Source organism: Halictus rubicundus, chromosome 12 (genome assembly GCF_050948215.1).
Source record: "Halictus rubicundus isolate RS-2024b chromosome 12, iyHalRubi1_principal, whole genome shotgun sequence".
NCBI classification, from domain to species: domain Eukaryota; kingdom Metazoa; phylum Arthropoda; class Insecta; order Hymenoptera; family Halictidae; genus Halictus; species Halictus rubicundus.
Window position 1 is genome coordinate 11,297,910 of NC_135160.1, and position 15,072 is coordinate 11,312,981.

At 35.2% G+C, this 15,072-nt stretch overlaps 5 protein-coding genes across 13 annotated transcripts; 3 read left to right on the forward strand and 2 right to left on the reverse strand.

The window, feature by feature from the left end:
• Nucleotides 1-707: 707 nt before the first annotated feature.
• On the reverse strand, nt 708-3,710 carry Ckiibeta (casein kinase II subunit beta). 6 transcript variants are annotated; one of them, XM_076798405.1, is made up of 5 exons: nt 3,572-3,710; nt 2,980-3,055; nt 2,515-2,617; nt 2,064-2,466; nt 708-1,979 (listed from the first exon to the last, which is right to left on the reverse strand). In XM_076798405.1, the coding sequence occupies exons 2-5, from the start codon at nt 3,049-3,051 to the stop codon at nt 1,874-1,876; spliced, it is 684 nt and encodes a 227-aa protein (XP_076654520.1). In that variant the 5' UTR covers nt 3,052-3,055; nt 3,572-3,710; the 3' UTR covers nt 708-1,873. The 6 variants fall into 6 exon arrangements, with proteins under 6 accessions (XP_076654520.1, XP_076654522.1, XP_076654519.1 ...); XM_076798407.1 differs by having other exon boundaries at nt 2,064-2,445; nt 3,572-3,627; XM_076798404.1 differs by lacking the exon at nt 3,572-3,710 and adding an exon at nt 3,426-3,565 and having other exon boundaries at nt 2,064-2,430.
• On the forward strand, nt 3,385-5,821 carry LOC143359963 (protein SLC31A2). 3 transcript variants are annotated; one of them, XM_076798411.1, is made up of 4 exons: nt 3,385-3,526; nt 4,780-4,948; nt 5,263-5,489; nt 5,558-5,821. In XM_076798411.1, exons 1-4 carry the CDS (start codon nt 3,520-3,522, stop codon nt 5,656-5,658), a joined length of 504 nt encoding a protein of 167 aa, XP_076654526.1. In that variant the 5' UTR covers nt 3,385-3,519; the 3' UTR covers nt 5,659-5,821. The 3 variants fall into 3 exon arrangements, with proteins under 3 accessions (XP_076654526.1, XP_076654524.1, XP_076654523.1); XM_076798409.1 differs by having other exon boundaries at nt 3,450-3,526; nt 4,683-4,948; XM_076798408.1 differs by lacking the exon at nt 3,385-3,526 and adding an exon at nt 4,128-4,607 and having other exon boundaries at nt 4,683-4,948.
• Nucleotides 5,822-5,947: 126 nt separating this feature from the next.
• LOC143360026 (E3 ubiquitin-protein ligase RNF14-like) lies at nt 5,948-7,615 on the reverse strand. Its single transcript, XM_076798542.1, has 3 exons — nt 6,499-7,615; nt 6,262-6,429; nt 5,948-6,191 (listed from the first exon to the last, which is right to left on the reverse strand). Exons 1-3 carry the CDS (start codon nt 7,483-7,485, stop codon nt 5,994-5,996), a joined length of 1,353 nt encoding a protein of 450 aa, XP_076654657.1. The 5' UTR covers nt 7,486-7,615; the 3' UTR covers nt 5,948-5,993.
• A 1,414-nt stretch (nt 7,616-9,029) lies between these two features.
• Nucleotides 9,030-10,821, forward strand: Pbgs (Porphobilinogen synthase). 2 transcript variants are annotated; one of them, XM_076797576.1, is made up of 6 exons: nt 9,091-9,228; nt 9,328-9,399; nt 9,559-9,706; nt 9,765-9,984; nt 10,138-10,370; nt 10,452-10,821. In XM_076797576.1, the coding sequence occupies exons 3-6, from the start codon at nt 9,593-9,595 to the stop codon at nt 10,737-10,739; spliced, it is 855 nt and encodes a 284-aa protein (XP_076653691.1). In that variant the 5' UTR covers nt 9,091-9,228; nt 9,328-9,399; nt 9,559-9,592; the 3' UTR covers nt 10,740-10,821. The 2 variants fall into 2 exon arrangements, with proteins under 2 accessions (XP_076653690.1, XP_076653691.1); XM_076797575.1 differs by lacking the exon at nt 9,328-9,399 and having other exon boundaries at nt 9,030-9,228.
• Nucleotides 10,822-11,367: 546 nt separating this feature from the next.
• Hsc70-3 (heat shock protein 70 cognate 3) lies at nt 11,368-15,001 on the forward strand. The gene is made up of 6 exons (XM_076798431.1): nt 11,368-11,525; nt 12,020-12,163; nt 12,255-12,675; nt 12,778-13,143; nt 13,226-13,629; nt 13,718-15,001. Exons 2-6 carry the CDS (start codon nt 12,042-12,044, stop codon nt 14,370-14,372), a joined length of 1,968 nt encoding a protein of 655 aa, XP_076654546.1. The 5' UTR covers nt 11,368-11,525; nt 12,020-12,041; the 3' UTR covers nt 14,373-15,001.
• Nucleotides 15,002-15,072: the final 71 nt, after the last annotated feature.

A 15,072-nucleotide genomic window follows, 5' to 3' on the forward strand; every position in this document is an offset into this window, starting at 1 on the left:
ACCAATAAGAAATAATGTCCAATACTTGTATCGCCGCACTGTACTATGAAGAGAAAATGGTAAAATAGTAAAATATTGGAAGAAAGTTACACTTATAATAAATTAAATTCGTGTAAAATTTGTATGTATATATATATACATAGTTTACAGTTTACAAAGAAGCCATAGGAAGGAAAGCAATTTGAATAAATATAACGTGAATGGATGCAACACAAGAAATAAGAACTTATCAATGATGGTAATAGAATATTTGTAATGAAATTACCAGGAAGAAATTACAGTTTGTAGTAATCAAAATAGCAGTATAAAAAGATTACATTTAACTTTCGTACAGTGCAAAAAAAGGGTTAAAAAAATAATGAACATCAATGATTATATTTTTTTCTTGTATTATGGTTGTTTCTTCTATTTTCAAAAATGTTTAAAAAATATGTTCAAGTATATATAAATAAAAGTACATAAAGTAAAAACTGTCTATTTATGTAAGTATATAGTTCATATTTTAGTTAAAAGAAAGTCATTGAGAGAGGAAGATTCAGCATGAATGACAACGCAATACAGCCAAATCCGAGCGCGCTACCAAATGAACGTTGCGCCCAAACGCCGTAAAATTATTTAACATGAAATCTGAACTGCGCAATCACGCTGCGTAGCATTAGGACGGTTAAAAGAATCTTACACGGGAGTAAAATACACTATTGGAAATATACATTGAAAGAACACGAAACTGTATTTATCGAAAATTCTCTTGGAATTTAATAGACGATACAATAAGAAATATTGTCATTCTTTCCTTTTTTTAAAACATCACCTTTAAATATTTAAAATTTCAGTTTATATCTTAAATACAATTCTTAAAAAGAAAGAGAAATAATAAGTTTAACGATACATAACTTATTCGAATTAATGTAGACAACAATTTTGAACACCTATAATAATTGCAATACAAGAAACATTGTATTAATGACTTCTATTTCTCTATATTAAAATATACACTGTCTATGTTGGATACATACGATGTTCAAAAATTGTTTGGAATTTTCATTTTGCTAAACTCTCGCTAAACGTCGCACATAAATCTTCCAAGAATTGCGATAGCAAAGAAGATTGTGTAGAGTAGCGTACAGTTTTGCTTTTAAACTTAATCCATTATATCTCTTTTATCTGAGCTTTATTAAGATAAACCAAGTATAAATAAATTGCTTCTTCCACAGTTTAAGTCCGTATCTTCTTAGTCAAATTCAATTATATTTAACAAGTTATCAATTCATGATTACCATTCGCCTTGTGTGTTGAGAAGTCAGAATCCAATGCTATCCGTTCCTCTGGTTTTCACAATCAATTTTCGACTGACATCTTCTTTATATATAGAAACTAATAGATAGCAATCTCGGAGATGCGAAATTCAACTAAACGGATATATTCTATTCATGATCCTCGTCTGCTCCCTTATGTTCTAGAAATTAACCTAAGTATGCATTTTACCGTTTGCTTTAATGGACAAGACTCGATGTAGCGATACACGAATTAAATATATGATTAACGAAATATAATTTTCAACACGAAAGGAAAATTGTTACTAGAATTGAAATAAAGACGAGCGTGGCGCGTTAACGAGCATTAGAACTTTCATATATCACTCTTTAATCTTTTCGGCATACTATAAATACCGTGGAAAAACCCGAAAAGTATAGAGTGCTGCGTGTTTAATGTCGTAATCGGTAATCGAACGAAACAATTAGTTTTCCGGCGCCTTTGCTAAGATGTATAAAGAGCGATATAAAAAATAATATTTCATTTAATCCTTAGGGACGAAATTAGGAATTGTATCATGATAAATGAAAAAAATGTTCTAGGCTATGTCGTAACGCTCTTAACGTTTCCCGTTATTAAAGGCAAGACGCATTGGTGTTTTAAACGTTGTCGCAGACTGTTGTTGAATCTGATACGCTAAAGGATGAATTTTAAAGCCATATAACCTGCAAAACAAATATTGTTTCTCTTGTTAAACCTTTTTCAAATGCATAAATTATGCTCTATAACTCTTGCAGTATATGTTTTACCTAGGTACGAATTGATTTGTTGTACGTTTTGGTCGATACTCTGGGTGGACCATAAAAAGCATATGTGGAAATCCAGTTCCAAAATATGCTCCATCAGTATGATGATGTCGTGAACTTTTCGGTGTATAAACATCCATACATTTAGGGCAGTAACTCTTTACCATTGCCTCTCCAGGAACATCGCTCAAGCCTAACGGCAACATCATCTGGCTTTCGCAATAAACACGTGGGCAATGACCAAAATCACCGGCCTGATATTTTTCGACCATTTGAGCAATGCCTCGATTAGTAAGGATATAACGAGCATGAATTAATCCATAAAGCAACTCTGCGGCTTGCTCAACCAGTTCATTTTGATTTGGATGTTCTTCCATTTCATCATCTAAATTAACACAAAGAGATTCTAAAATAATTTTGATATTTATACTGGCACTTACTAATAATTAATTACCCGGCTCGAGATCAAGTATCATATCTAAAGCTTGTCTATAATGTGGTACTTGCTCATTTAGTCCAGTTAAATTAAATTTATCTTGGATATAATCCTCATCAACCTGTAAAAACGTAGCATCGATTAATCTATAAATCGTATCTCATAACAAAAACAAACTTACTATATCACCAATGACCAAACGTATTTATGTTTCATTAGAAACGAAACGTTCTATCGTACTCTGTAACGCGAATGTGAGAATCTCTCCGTGAAATAAACAGTACAAACGTGTTAACCTGGACGTAATGGAAGGCTGAGAGAGAGAGAGAGAGAGAGAGAGAGAGAGAGAGAGAGAGAGAGGAGAGAGAGAGAGAGAAAGAGACAGAGAAAGAGAGAGGAAGAAATAGACAGAGAGAGAAAGAAAGAGAGCAAAACGTATGGGTAACAATACAAGATTTCCCGATGTGACTAGGCTTCGCTCACCTCGCAGAAAAACTCATTGCCCCGGAGGTTGCAGAACCACGAGATCCAGGATACCTCCTCGGAACTGCTCATATTCCTGCGAACGAAGAAACACTTCTAGAAAAGACCTTTCTCGGTTGGATAGTAAGCACAGTCACGTTAGAAAAACGCAGATCGCAGGTTTCGGGTCGCACGCTGCGTGTGAAAAATGCGTGATGGTATGTGCGCGGAAAAATTCGCAAATGTATCTAGGTGGTATACATATTACACGTAAGGTTTAGACAACGTCGCGGCGCTCGGTGCACACGCCTGGCAATTGGTTAGAAAGGCGCCAACGAGAGAACACCGAGGATACGGGGGTAGAGGTGGAGGGGGGTATAGTGCGAGAGGGAACGGCAAATGGAGTTTCCACTTTACTAGGCGAGATGTCCGACGTTACGGCGGCCCGTGCCACCGAATTTACCTACCACGATTTCGTGGCCATTGCTTTTCGTATCCATCGATCGATTTTCAAGCACGGTTTACGATCAGATACAGCTAATGAGCACATAGCCCGCGAAAATGCTCCGTAAGACCAACGAAAGCTTAAAAATAAACAGCTATTACAGCTTACCTTTTGGTGCTTTGATTAGCCACGCTTACTCCTCCCAACGTTATAGATAGCGCTGTCGTGCTTCACCGTCTTCGCCACCTTCCGGCTCTTTTTTGTATGTAGAGTATGTGTTGTATCTGGTTGCTGTATACATATACATCCATATATATATATATACATATATATATATATATATTTTGTATGTATCGTTATTTTTATTTAACCCTCTCGATAGAGATAAAGATTGTACCTCTGTTATGATTATTCAAATTCTACGTACATCGAACAACCATCGATTCGAACGAAACTCGTTAGCTGGCTCGTTAAAAGATTTTCACGAACGATCGTTATTCTTTGCGTCGACCAATGAACGATCGAAGCACCCTCAATGCATTTACGTTCTCGGCTATAAACTCGTATATTTGTATTTTATTATTGTTGTTACTTTGCATTGCTAGCGATGTGGAAGATACGATACAATTCCGTGGATTATATTTAGTTTTCTATGATTTACCTTGAACGACTAAAAGAATTTAAAACTGATCGTCATGTTACAATTCACAGTCACGTGACTGTTGCTTCTTGGCAACTTCAAACAATGCGAAACTGACAAAGTAATCAAAAATATTTTGTTTCTTCAAAGCATGTTATTGCCTACTTCACAATGAATTGGGATGCGGTCGTAGACCTCGGTACTAATCTATGGTGTTGCACTAATGTTCCCTATAATGTACCATTGCCTGTTTTGTGTGTGTGGATTTGAAAAACTTTTGATACATGCGTCGAGTTTCAGTGAATCCTATTGTTGTTTGAAAAATCAACGCGAAACAATGTGAAAACACATAACGAAACCGCAAGCACAAATGCCATAAAAATAAAGATGTGATCGCGATACACTGTTAATCAACTGCAAATTATGTACAGTTTAGTCATTTCTGAATAAATGGGTAAGGCTAGGTGGAGTACAGAATGTAGAAAACAATTATACATTCGTTTCTTATCAGTTTGAGTTATCTGAAACTTGGCTGTATGTTACAAAACATTAACACCTATTACGGTATGCATAAATTGAAAATCGTATGTATTTGTACGACCGTTTCGTTCATTTTTTATCAAACCTACCTGTTTTCAGATGCATATGTGGTTTTGGTTTGGAGATGATTTAGGCAGCTTTCTTCTATCAGGGTACAATGTAGTGACAACTTCTGGTTTCATTTGCACTTGCATAGGTTTATCGGCGCTCACAATATTATATGAGGGTATGAAGATCTTACAGATTAAAATACAACAAAATAACTTAGCCCGTATGAAAAAGCAGAAGACTATGACATCAGAAAATTCTTCGTTGCTATCTAGACTATCTTCAAAGTCCATTAGAATACAATTTCCGTTACAGTGGTATGTAATATTTATTGTTTTCTTTAATGCGTTCACGCTGTGCTATATGTCTCTATATGCCTACCCATTAGGCGGTACATAACACCTGTTGCTGTAATTTTTTTAATATTTATTACTTATTCTTATAATTTATATAATGCCCACTAATAGGTCAATTGTAGTATTACAGAGTTGCAATATAATATTATATAATGCCATACAATGAGAGAACGACACGCAACCTACCTGGTGGGTCCTGCCAGTGTGAACGTGTTAAACTAGAAAGAAAAAATACTTTTACTAATATGTAACTACATATTATACTACTTTCTTAGTATGTGTTGGTCTATTTGGTGTCTTCAAGTGTTTCATTGGTCTATACATACCCTTCTTGGCTACATTTTAATGTTGGCTGTTATGTCTTATAACGTCTATATTAATATTGCTATTGTATTGGGAGGATGTATTGGGTATTGGATATTTGGACCTAAACTCATAGAACTGAATCTGAAAAAATTTCATGAGAAACAAAAGTTATTAAATTGCGACGATGAATGCACAGGTAAGGTTCCATATATACCTTTGTCATGAATTTTGTTGAAATTTTATTGTATTTGTAACAATTTGTAGATAACGTAGTGAATGAAAGAATAGGATCGACAGTTTCTATTGTCACGGAACAACTAGTGACCGAAGCCACTGTTGAAGTTCATGTGACAAGAAATGTATAAATCATAGATAATACAAACAATGGTAGTGCAATAAGTAGAAATCTATCTCTTGTTAATACACGGAATATTTTATTTTATACACATATATTGTATACAAAAATAACAATGTTACATAAAATACATAAAAATTCGTACAAAAATAAAAAATTCATATAAAATATAATATTTATGTTGATGTAACAAAAAATACAACGGAGCGTTAATATTAATCCATTACTTACGCTCTATGGATCATTAACATAAATTATTAATAAACAATTATTGTATTTGTGGCAAATTACAATTATTGTATTTGTGGTAAATTACAATTATTTTTATAATGCAGAGAAAAACTTTTAGTTTAAATTATATTCGAATAAGCGCTTATGACATGTACTTTGAAGTGAAAGAAAGTGTTCATAAGGATTTTCCGTATTGATTTGTACTCCGCATAGCCAGCAGAAGTTAGCTTTGCAATAAATGCATGTCATTTTATTACATCCATCAATTTTTTGAGTCATAACTTGACAATTAGGACAAGGCTTGGAAGATCTCTGCAAAAATTATTATACTGCTTAAAATTTTGAATGTTAGTAAAATACAAATATACTTTTAAAAATATACTTTTAGATATTCAGTTGTCAACTGTTTCTCAACAAGTATCTCTATTTGTCTTCTACCATACTTCTTTACCAGCAATTGCTTTTTATCATTATCACCACTTTGGTATTCTTCAATAATCTTTTCCTTATTGCTTAATGCCATAATGCATAGCATGGCTCCATGGTAACTCTAATATAAATACATTAAATTGATAAATCTTGGTTCATATATTAAATTACATATCCTCAAATTATATACCTTGTAACAGTAAATGCAAAAAGTATAGTCACATTTATAACAGATAGCTAATGCATTGTCTGAATCTTTTATAAATGGAAATTGACATCCCTTCTTTGGACAAAATATTAAATTTTCCATACTACGTAGTGTTATCTGCAACAATGTGTCTTCATATTTGGCAAATAAATGTGGACAAAAATTTTTTATTTCATTAATGGCAATGGAGCTATTGCAATCAAAGGTGGGACATATTATACCATGTACATCGTTTTCATTAATTTTTAAAGCAATGTACTCTTCTATACATTCCCTGCAGTAAACATGATTGCAATTTTCAAGTTCCACACATTTTTTTCCATAATAGATTTCTAAGCATATAATGCATTTGTGAAAACTTTGTTTAAATTCAATTTCGTGTTGCTGTTTATCGTAGTTTATTAAAAATTGTAGCGGATCAAAAAGTAATGTGTTACACACTATTCTCTGGTCATGTTGATATGTCCAATTTAAATGAAAGTATCTCGATACATTGTGATACATTGAATATTGAAGTGAAATATCTAATGTATCTTCGATTTGAAGGAAGTTAAGAAGATTACTTCTCAAAAATTCAAACCAGAGGAATAATATTTCTTGTCCTTTGTTACTTAACCATATATCATCTAACTTCTGACAGATACAAGATATTTGCCAACAAGAAAGCCATGATGACATAATATGAAACTTTGGCGGATTTTTTACAGGATAGTTATCAGGAAGTAGAATGTAGACCCTAACAGGAGGTAAATATTTGACGAAATACTCGGACTTTGAACAAGCCTTGGTTTCAGTATCATTGTACACATTGGTTGTTTTCAGCTTTAGCAAACCATCCTCAACTTTAGGAAATACATTGTAATAACACTGTATCATACCACTCGTGCTATACGAAAATTCTTTATGGCTGTAAATGAATGAAAGCGACAGTAGTTCGTTTTGTTGTTGATTATACGTTTGTTGTAACATTTTTTGAAATTTCTTGAAATGCAACTGTAATCATCAGAGGGAAATACCCGTAGCAATACATAAATTAATCATAATACACACTACCTACAAGTACGTATCAGAGAGATCCTCTCTGTACGTATCTATATATACAATGCCTTGGCTACCTCGTGTATACATAGGGTGTGGTGTAATGCATTCAACAAGTGCCCTGCACTATATATTTATATACAGGGTGTAAAAAAATTATATGTCACGGCCACCATAGTGTGATTCTACACCTGCGATTTGGTGGAAATTGACATAGAAACATCCCCGCAAAATTGGCCTTGACCTTGAAAATCAAGGTCAAAAAACAACAATTTTTTTGTTTAATCGTGTTCTACTGGTCATAACGATCAACTTTGTGAAAGAAACCATGGGTCGCATCTCAACCGTTCTCTTAAAAAACGATGGTGCATTTCTTATCATTTTTGCAGCTTCTTTCTTTCATTCTGTAGTTAGGGAAATAGGAGTATCATGATTATGATAATTTCATACCCAACGAGATAGCTTACTGATGGTACCCGCTGTATGATAGTACGCTATTTACTTATATATTGACGGTGGATGTAAAAAATTTACAAATAAAGAAGCTGCAAAAATTATAAGAAATGCAACATCATTTTTTAAGAGAACGGTTGAGATGCGACCCATGGTTTCTTTCACAAAGTTGATCCTTATGACCAGTAGAACATGATTAAAAAAAAATTTTTGTTTTTTTTACCTTGATTTTCAAGGTCAAGGTCAATTTTGCGGGGAGTTTTTTATGTCAATTTCCACCAAATCGTAGGTGTAGAATCACGTTATGGTGGCCGTGACATATAATTTTTTGACACCCTGTACAACTAATAAACGAATGGACCTATGTATGTAAACGCACGAACCAATAAATGTAAATAGATATGTATGTATGTGTATACATATATATACGCGCTAGAAATACTATATATACTATATAAATATTATACTACTTATATATATAGTATTTTCCTATATATAGTATATAGAATTTTCCTAATGATTATTTATGTTAATAGCTCTTATAAAAGCATGTGGCTATTCGTTTTTTGCTGTATCATCATGATACACTATTAAAGTCGTATAAATTTCCCAAAATTGTAACAAATTTTGCATACGTATACTTAAAATAAAGATATACACCGCGTAGATACTTCGATTTATTAGAAAAGAAGCAATCGAAATATATGTATTTAATACGATTACGTTATAGAACTTTATATTTTTTATCGATTCTAATTTACTGTTGACAAGTGCAAGGTAAAAAGAAACAAAATACGACGATATTTTAATATTATTGTCCATTCCGACGAAAAACCTTGTAAATATTATAATATTTTAACAGTATCTTTTTATGTAACAAAAAGGACACCTATAAAGAATGTAAGTCTGATTGGTTGTTGGATATACATAATTTTGCTATTGGTCGAAGTGACAATGTCAGCGAATCAAATTTTGAACCGGTAGAATCTCCTCTTGCCCCTGTACCGTCTCTATTTTCGTTTTCATCGCGTATACATACATAGTACAGTACGTAATTACAGTACATGATATTTTATAACAATTTAGCAATTCTGAAAAAATGTCAGAAGTTGTAGCGAAGCACACTCTTCATAGTGGGATTTTTCATCCTGTTCTTCGACAATGGCAATCGCCAAACGTCGAAATTACTGTCAGCAATCTTATGTATCCGATTTTCATTTCGTAAGTTCAATTCATAACCTACCGCTTTGAATCATGCTGTAATACAACCACACATGCATATAGGGTATGCAGGCAAATGTGAAATATTTCTACTTATAGATATATAATCAGATAAGCGTGCAGTTTCATTGCAGTTTCGTCAACTAAATAAAAATATTAAAATACAGTAAGGTAATATACGCTAGATTAAAAATATGTGACGTAAAATGTATAAAACTAATTATTAAAATCTTAATCTATTGATAACAGAGTAAAAGCAAGACAATATATTTGTTACTAGGTTAGAAATTCATGTAAAAACACTTTTCACGTTTAGACATTACTTTCTAGAGATGAGCAAGATGCTAAAGAGCCAATTACTAGCATGCCAGGCGTTTATCGGTATGGCATTAATCAATTGCATAAAATGTTACATCCACTGGTTTCTAAGGGATTACAATCGGTATTACTGTTTGGAGTATCGAAACACTTGTTGAAGGTAAATACTATATACAAAACATTTGATGATGAATTCATTAAAAGTATATTTTTTATAGGATTATAGAGGAAGCAATGCAGACAGCTTAAAGAATCCAATTATCCAAGCTGTGCCTTTAATACGGCAATGGTTCCCAAATTTATTGATAGCATGCGATGTTTGCTTATGTCCTTATACTATTCATGGTCATTGCGGAATTTTGAATGACGACGGAAGCATACATAATGGAGCTAGTATTTCAAGAATTTCAGAAGTTGCTCTTGCTTATGCAACAGCTGGTAAAACTGTTTTTTCCTATAAATAAATCTGTTATACTGTTAACTCTTTTGCTGCTGCAGGCGCATGACAAACAGTTCTTGTAATGGACATTCGCTTCTCAGTAAAAGAGTTAAATATAATTAACTTTCCACTCATGAAATTGTTTGGTAAAGGAGTGCAAATTGTGGCTCCATCCGACATGATGGATGGAAGAATAGCTGCGATAAAAAAAAAGTTGGCTTCAGCCGGATTGTCGAACAAAGTGGCAGTATTATCTTATGCTGTTAAATTTGCATCTGGCTTTTATGGACCTTTTAGAGATGCGTCGCAATCAGCACCCAAGTTTGGAGACAGAAAATGTTACCAATTGCCACCAGGAAGCAATGGACTAGCCACCAGAGCAGCTGTTAGCATTTTATTTTGAAGTTTTAAAATCTTCATTTGCGTTTTTAATATGTCGGATTTTACACGTAATTCATTTTTATAGGCCAGAGATGTTGCCGAAGGAGCTGACATGCTAATGGTGAAACCAGGTCTAGCCTATTTGGATGTTGTCAGACACACAAAAGACTCGCATCCAGAATATCCGATGTTTGTCTATCAAGTTTCAGGAGAATATGCCATGTTGTATCATGGTGCTAAAAACGGTGCAATTAACTTAGAGAATGTATTAAATGAAGTTCTTTTGTCCATGAGAAGAGCTGGTGCTGATTGCATTATAACATATTTCACACCATTAATTTTGGATATGTTACAACCAAAGAGTAAGTATTAAAATGTTACAGAAGATGTACTTAAGATGTATATGATTAAGGTGATGTGTGATATTTTGAATAAAGACACGATATTTGTGGGTATGTTGTATGTTGTATAAACCCTATTGAGCAAACCTTAAATCGAATCCCGTTAGATTTCATTCCATGAATCCCGTTAGATTTCGAATTATGAAACAATTGTAACGGGTACTCGTCAAATAGAAAACTAATTTTATTGTAGATCTTTTTGTCCATATTCTTTGAATTGCAATATATGTTCAAATGTTCTGTAAAATAATTTTTATTTTTAATTGATAAAACGATTTTTTACATCCTAGACAATTCTTTACTCATAAATGCCATGAAAAAAAGTTTGGTCCGGTACTTTTAGTGAAAAATTCTTTGTTTTTATGGTCATGTGCGTATATCTTTTAAACATTCGATAACGCGAAAGAACAAGCAGAAATATTTTCGCGTGTTGCGCGAGATTTGATCAGCATCAATCTATCCAATGGCGAATGTACCCGAAATTTCCAGAAGTGCGGTACCGTTGTGACGTGGGCCTATCGGTGCCAGCCAACTGTAAGCATGTGGACCAATCAACGTCCGCGTTTCCATTGATACGGATTCGTCAAGACCAATCGACAGAGGCCACGACGAAATCTTTTCGTTAATATCCCGGCACTGAATCGGCTTGTAGTCAGTTACTCCTTGTTATCCCTGTTGTTCATTCGAGTTTTGTCGAAGTGGAGAGATTTTTTTACTGAAAAGAGAAGAAACGAAGCGCACACTTAATTCTCGAAGTGGTAAGTGTCGAACGGACATTCATATCATTTTAATAATATTGGTATACCGCCGATAATCGTATTTAAAGTTTCATCGACCGTTGAGGATACTACTACATTTGCCACGTCTTGCTAGAAAAATGTATACGTTACAAGCACGTTTGATCAGAACAGAAATTTTCTTATCTTCGCTTTCATAATTGCTCCTACACATAATTCTTTTACTGGTTGGTAATATTTCGTGGAAGTATTTAGGAAGTATTTATCAGTTTGTATCACACGACACTGTACATACTGAATTGCTACGCCGTCAACCAATAATTTAAGTCCGAATAGTCGTTCTTATCCGTTTTGTTTAGCATTAATTTAACGATACTGTCGTCTAATTAAACATCTTGGTAGCTATTCACTTAGCTTTTTGAAATTTCTCAAGTTTTATCGCAGTTACTAGAAAGTTTCATAAATCTAATTTTCATTTCATGTACGATATGTAATAGTTTAAATATGTTTTATAGGACGGTTTTCATTTAAAGAAGAATGAAGGGGGCAAAAGCTCTAATTTTGTTGGGCTTAATAGCCCTTTCTTCTGCGAAAGAAGAGAAGCAGAAGGAAGATATCGGTACTGTAATTGGTATCGACTTGGGTACAACATATTCTTGGTATGTGAAAAATCATACATCATCGTTTGTGTCGAAATGACTCTTGACAATATCAAAGAACACATTTTTATTGAATATTCGCTTATTTTAGCGTCGGCGTATATAAAAATGGGAGAGCAGAAATTATAGCTAATGACCAAGGAAACAGAATTACACCTTCGTATGTAGCGTTTACCGCCGACGGTGAACGTCTGATTGGAGATGCTGCAAAGAATCAATTGACTTCAAATCCAGAAAATACTGTGTTTGATGCAAAACGGTTGATTGGTAGGGAGTGGTCAGACCCTACCGTGCAGCATGACATCAAGTTCTTCCCGTTTAAAGTAATCGAAAAGAACAGCAAACCTCACATAAGAGTGTCAGTCAATGGCGAAGATAAAATCTTTGCTCCCGAAGAAATCTCTGCTATGGTTCTTGGTAAAATGAAGGAAACCGCAGAGGCGTATTTGGGCAAGAAGGTTACTCATGCGGTTGTTACTGTACCAGCCTACTTCAACGACGCTCAGAGACAAGTAAGCAAAATCTATGCGCTCTGTTATGTGTAGAATGTTGAATATAGACATAATAGAATCGGTTCAATGGCTTGCCCTAAACTATTAATTACTTTTATTTAGGCTACCAAGGATGCAGGCACTATTTCAGGACTTGTTGTTATGAGAATCATTAACGAACCTACCGCAGCTGCGATTGCTTATGGCTTGGACAAGAAAGATGGAGAAAAGAACATTTTGGTGTTCGATTTGGGTGGTGGTACATTCGATGTCAGCTTGCTCACAATCGATAACGGAGTATTTGAAGTGGTGGCTACGAATGGCGACACTCACTTGGGTGGTGAAGACTTCGACCAACGTGTAATGGATCATTTCACCAAATTGTACAAGAAGAAGAAAGGCAAGGACATCCGTAAGGACAGCAGAGCATTGCAGAAATTGCGTCGTGAAGTCGAGAAAGCCAAGAGAGCTCTTAGTGCTAGTCACCAAGTATGAAAAAATTCGTTTGTGATACAGATTCGCTCGAAATAGACACAAATACTAATCACTGTACGCGTTTCTTGTTTTGCAGGTAAGGATCGAGATCGAATCGTTCTTCGAAGGTGAAGATTTCTCGGAAACGTTGACCCGTGCCAAATTTGAGGAATTGAATATGGATTTGTTCCGAAGCACCTTGAAACCTGTACAAAAGGTTCTAGTAGACTCTGACATGCACAAGAAGGACGTCGATGAAATTGTACTTGTCGGAGGATCTACTAGAATTCCCAAAGTTCAACAATTAGTCAAGGAATTCTTTGGTGGCAAAGAACCATCTCGGGGCATTAATCCTGATGAAGCTGTCGCATATGGAGCTGCGGTTCAGGCTGGCGTACTGTCCGGAGAACAAGATACTGATGCCATTGTACTCCTGGATGTGAACCCTCTTACCATGGGCATTGAAACCGTCGGTGGTGTAATGACCAAACTAATTCCTAGGTAAGAATACTTCTCCATTCGTGTTGGTTCTTTTTACTCATCTATGTATGTAAATCTGTATAATGTTTTGTTTCTCTCGTTACCATAGAAATACCGTAATTCCAACGAAGAAGTCTCAAATTTTCTCCACCGCATCCGACAACCAACACACAGTGACCATTCAAGTATACGAAGGTGAACGTCCGATGACGAAAGACAACCACCTTCTCGGTAAATTTGACCTAACCGGAATTCCGCCAGCACCACGAGGAATTCCACAAATCGAGGTCACGTTCGAGATCGATGCTAACGGTATTCTGCAAGTGTCCGCCGAAGACAAAGGAACCGGCAACCGCGAGAAAATTGTGATCACCAACGACCAAAACAGGCTGACACCCGACGATATCGAGAGGATGATCTCGGACGCCGAGAAGTTCGCGGCCGACGACAAGAAATTAAAAGAACGAGTGGAAGCGCGCAACGAGCTCGAATCGTACGCTTACTCGCTGAAGAATCAACTGGCCGACAAAGAGAAGCTTGGCTCGAAGGTCACCGAAGCGGAGAGGATCAAAATGGAGGAAACCATCGAAGAGAAGATCAAGTGGTTGGAAGATAACCAGGACACCGACCCGGAAGAATACAAGAAACAGAAAAAAGAACTCAGCGATGTCGTTCAGCCTATCATTGTCAAATTGTACCAGGAACCTGGTGGTGGTGTTCCACCAACCGGTGGCGACGAGGATGATCTGAAGGACGAGCTTTAACTAGAAATTAATCCGTACACAGTTTCGTCCTAATTTAGACTGAATTTCCGCGGTCTCTTACGCGAATGCTGCAGAGAGATATACCCACGTCGTTGATACGTCGAGTATTTAAGTGAAAGACTGATCGACGAACGTTCGTTATTCATTATGTTGCATCGAAACGGAACGGTACATGATACACGGTTCCGTGACGTTCGCATACTGTGTATTGGCTCTATAATGTGTTTTGCCACGTAACATAACGGTCTTCTCCGTACGAGAAAAGAAGATACACTTAATGGAAGGATTTTTACTATCGAAAGAGTAGCTTCTTTGATTCCCGATCAAGACTATGCGCGTTAATTTATTTTACTTAATTCTTTTGTATGTTCTATTACATATACAAATATATAATCGAATAAACACAGTTACGTAACTCGCGTTACAGATAAGCAGCGTGTACGTGTGAATTAGAGTGATTGTTCGTGCAATGACGACATTACTTGTATCTGTTATTGCTTGTAGGAGACTGTATCGTACTGTGTACAATACAGTTGCCTGTGCGAATGAGAATGTCATATATACATATACACACATATATATATATATCAATCTCATCGAAATAAACATTTTTTCAGTAAACCATAAAACATCTTCCCATATGAATTATTGTATTTTAAGTAACTTATCGCAAGGGAAAGGAAGATTTTTCTTTCCGGAA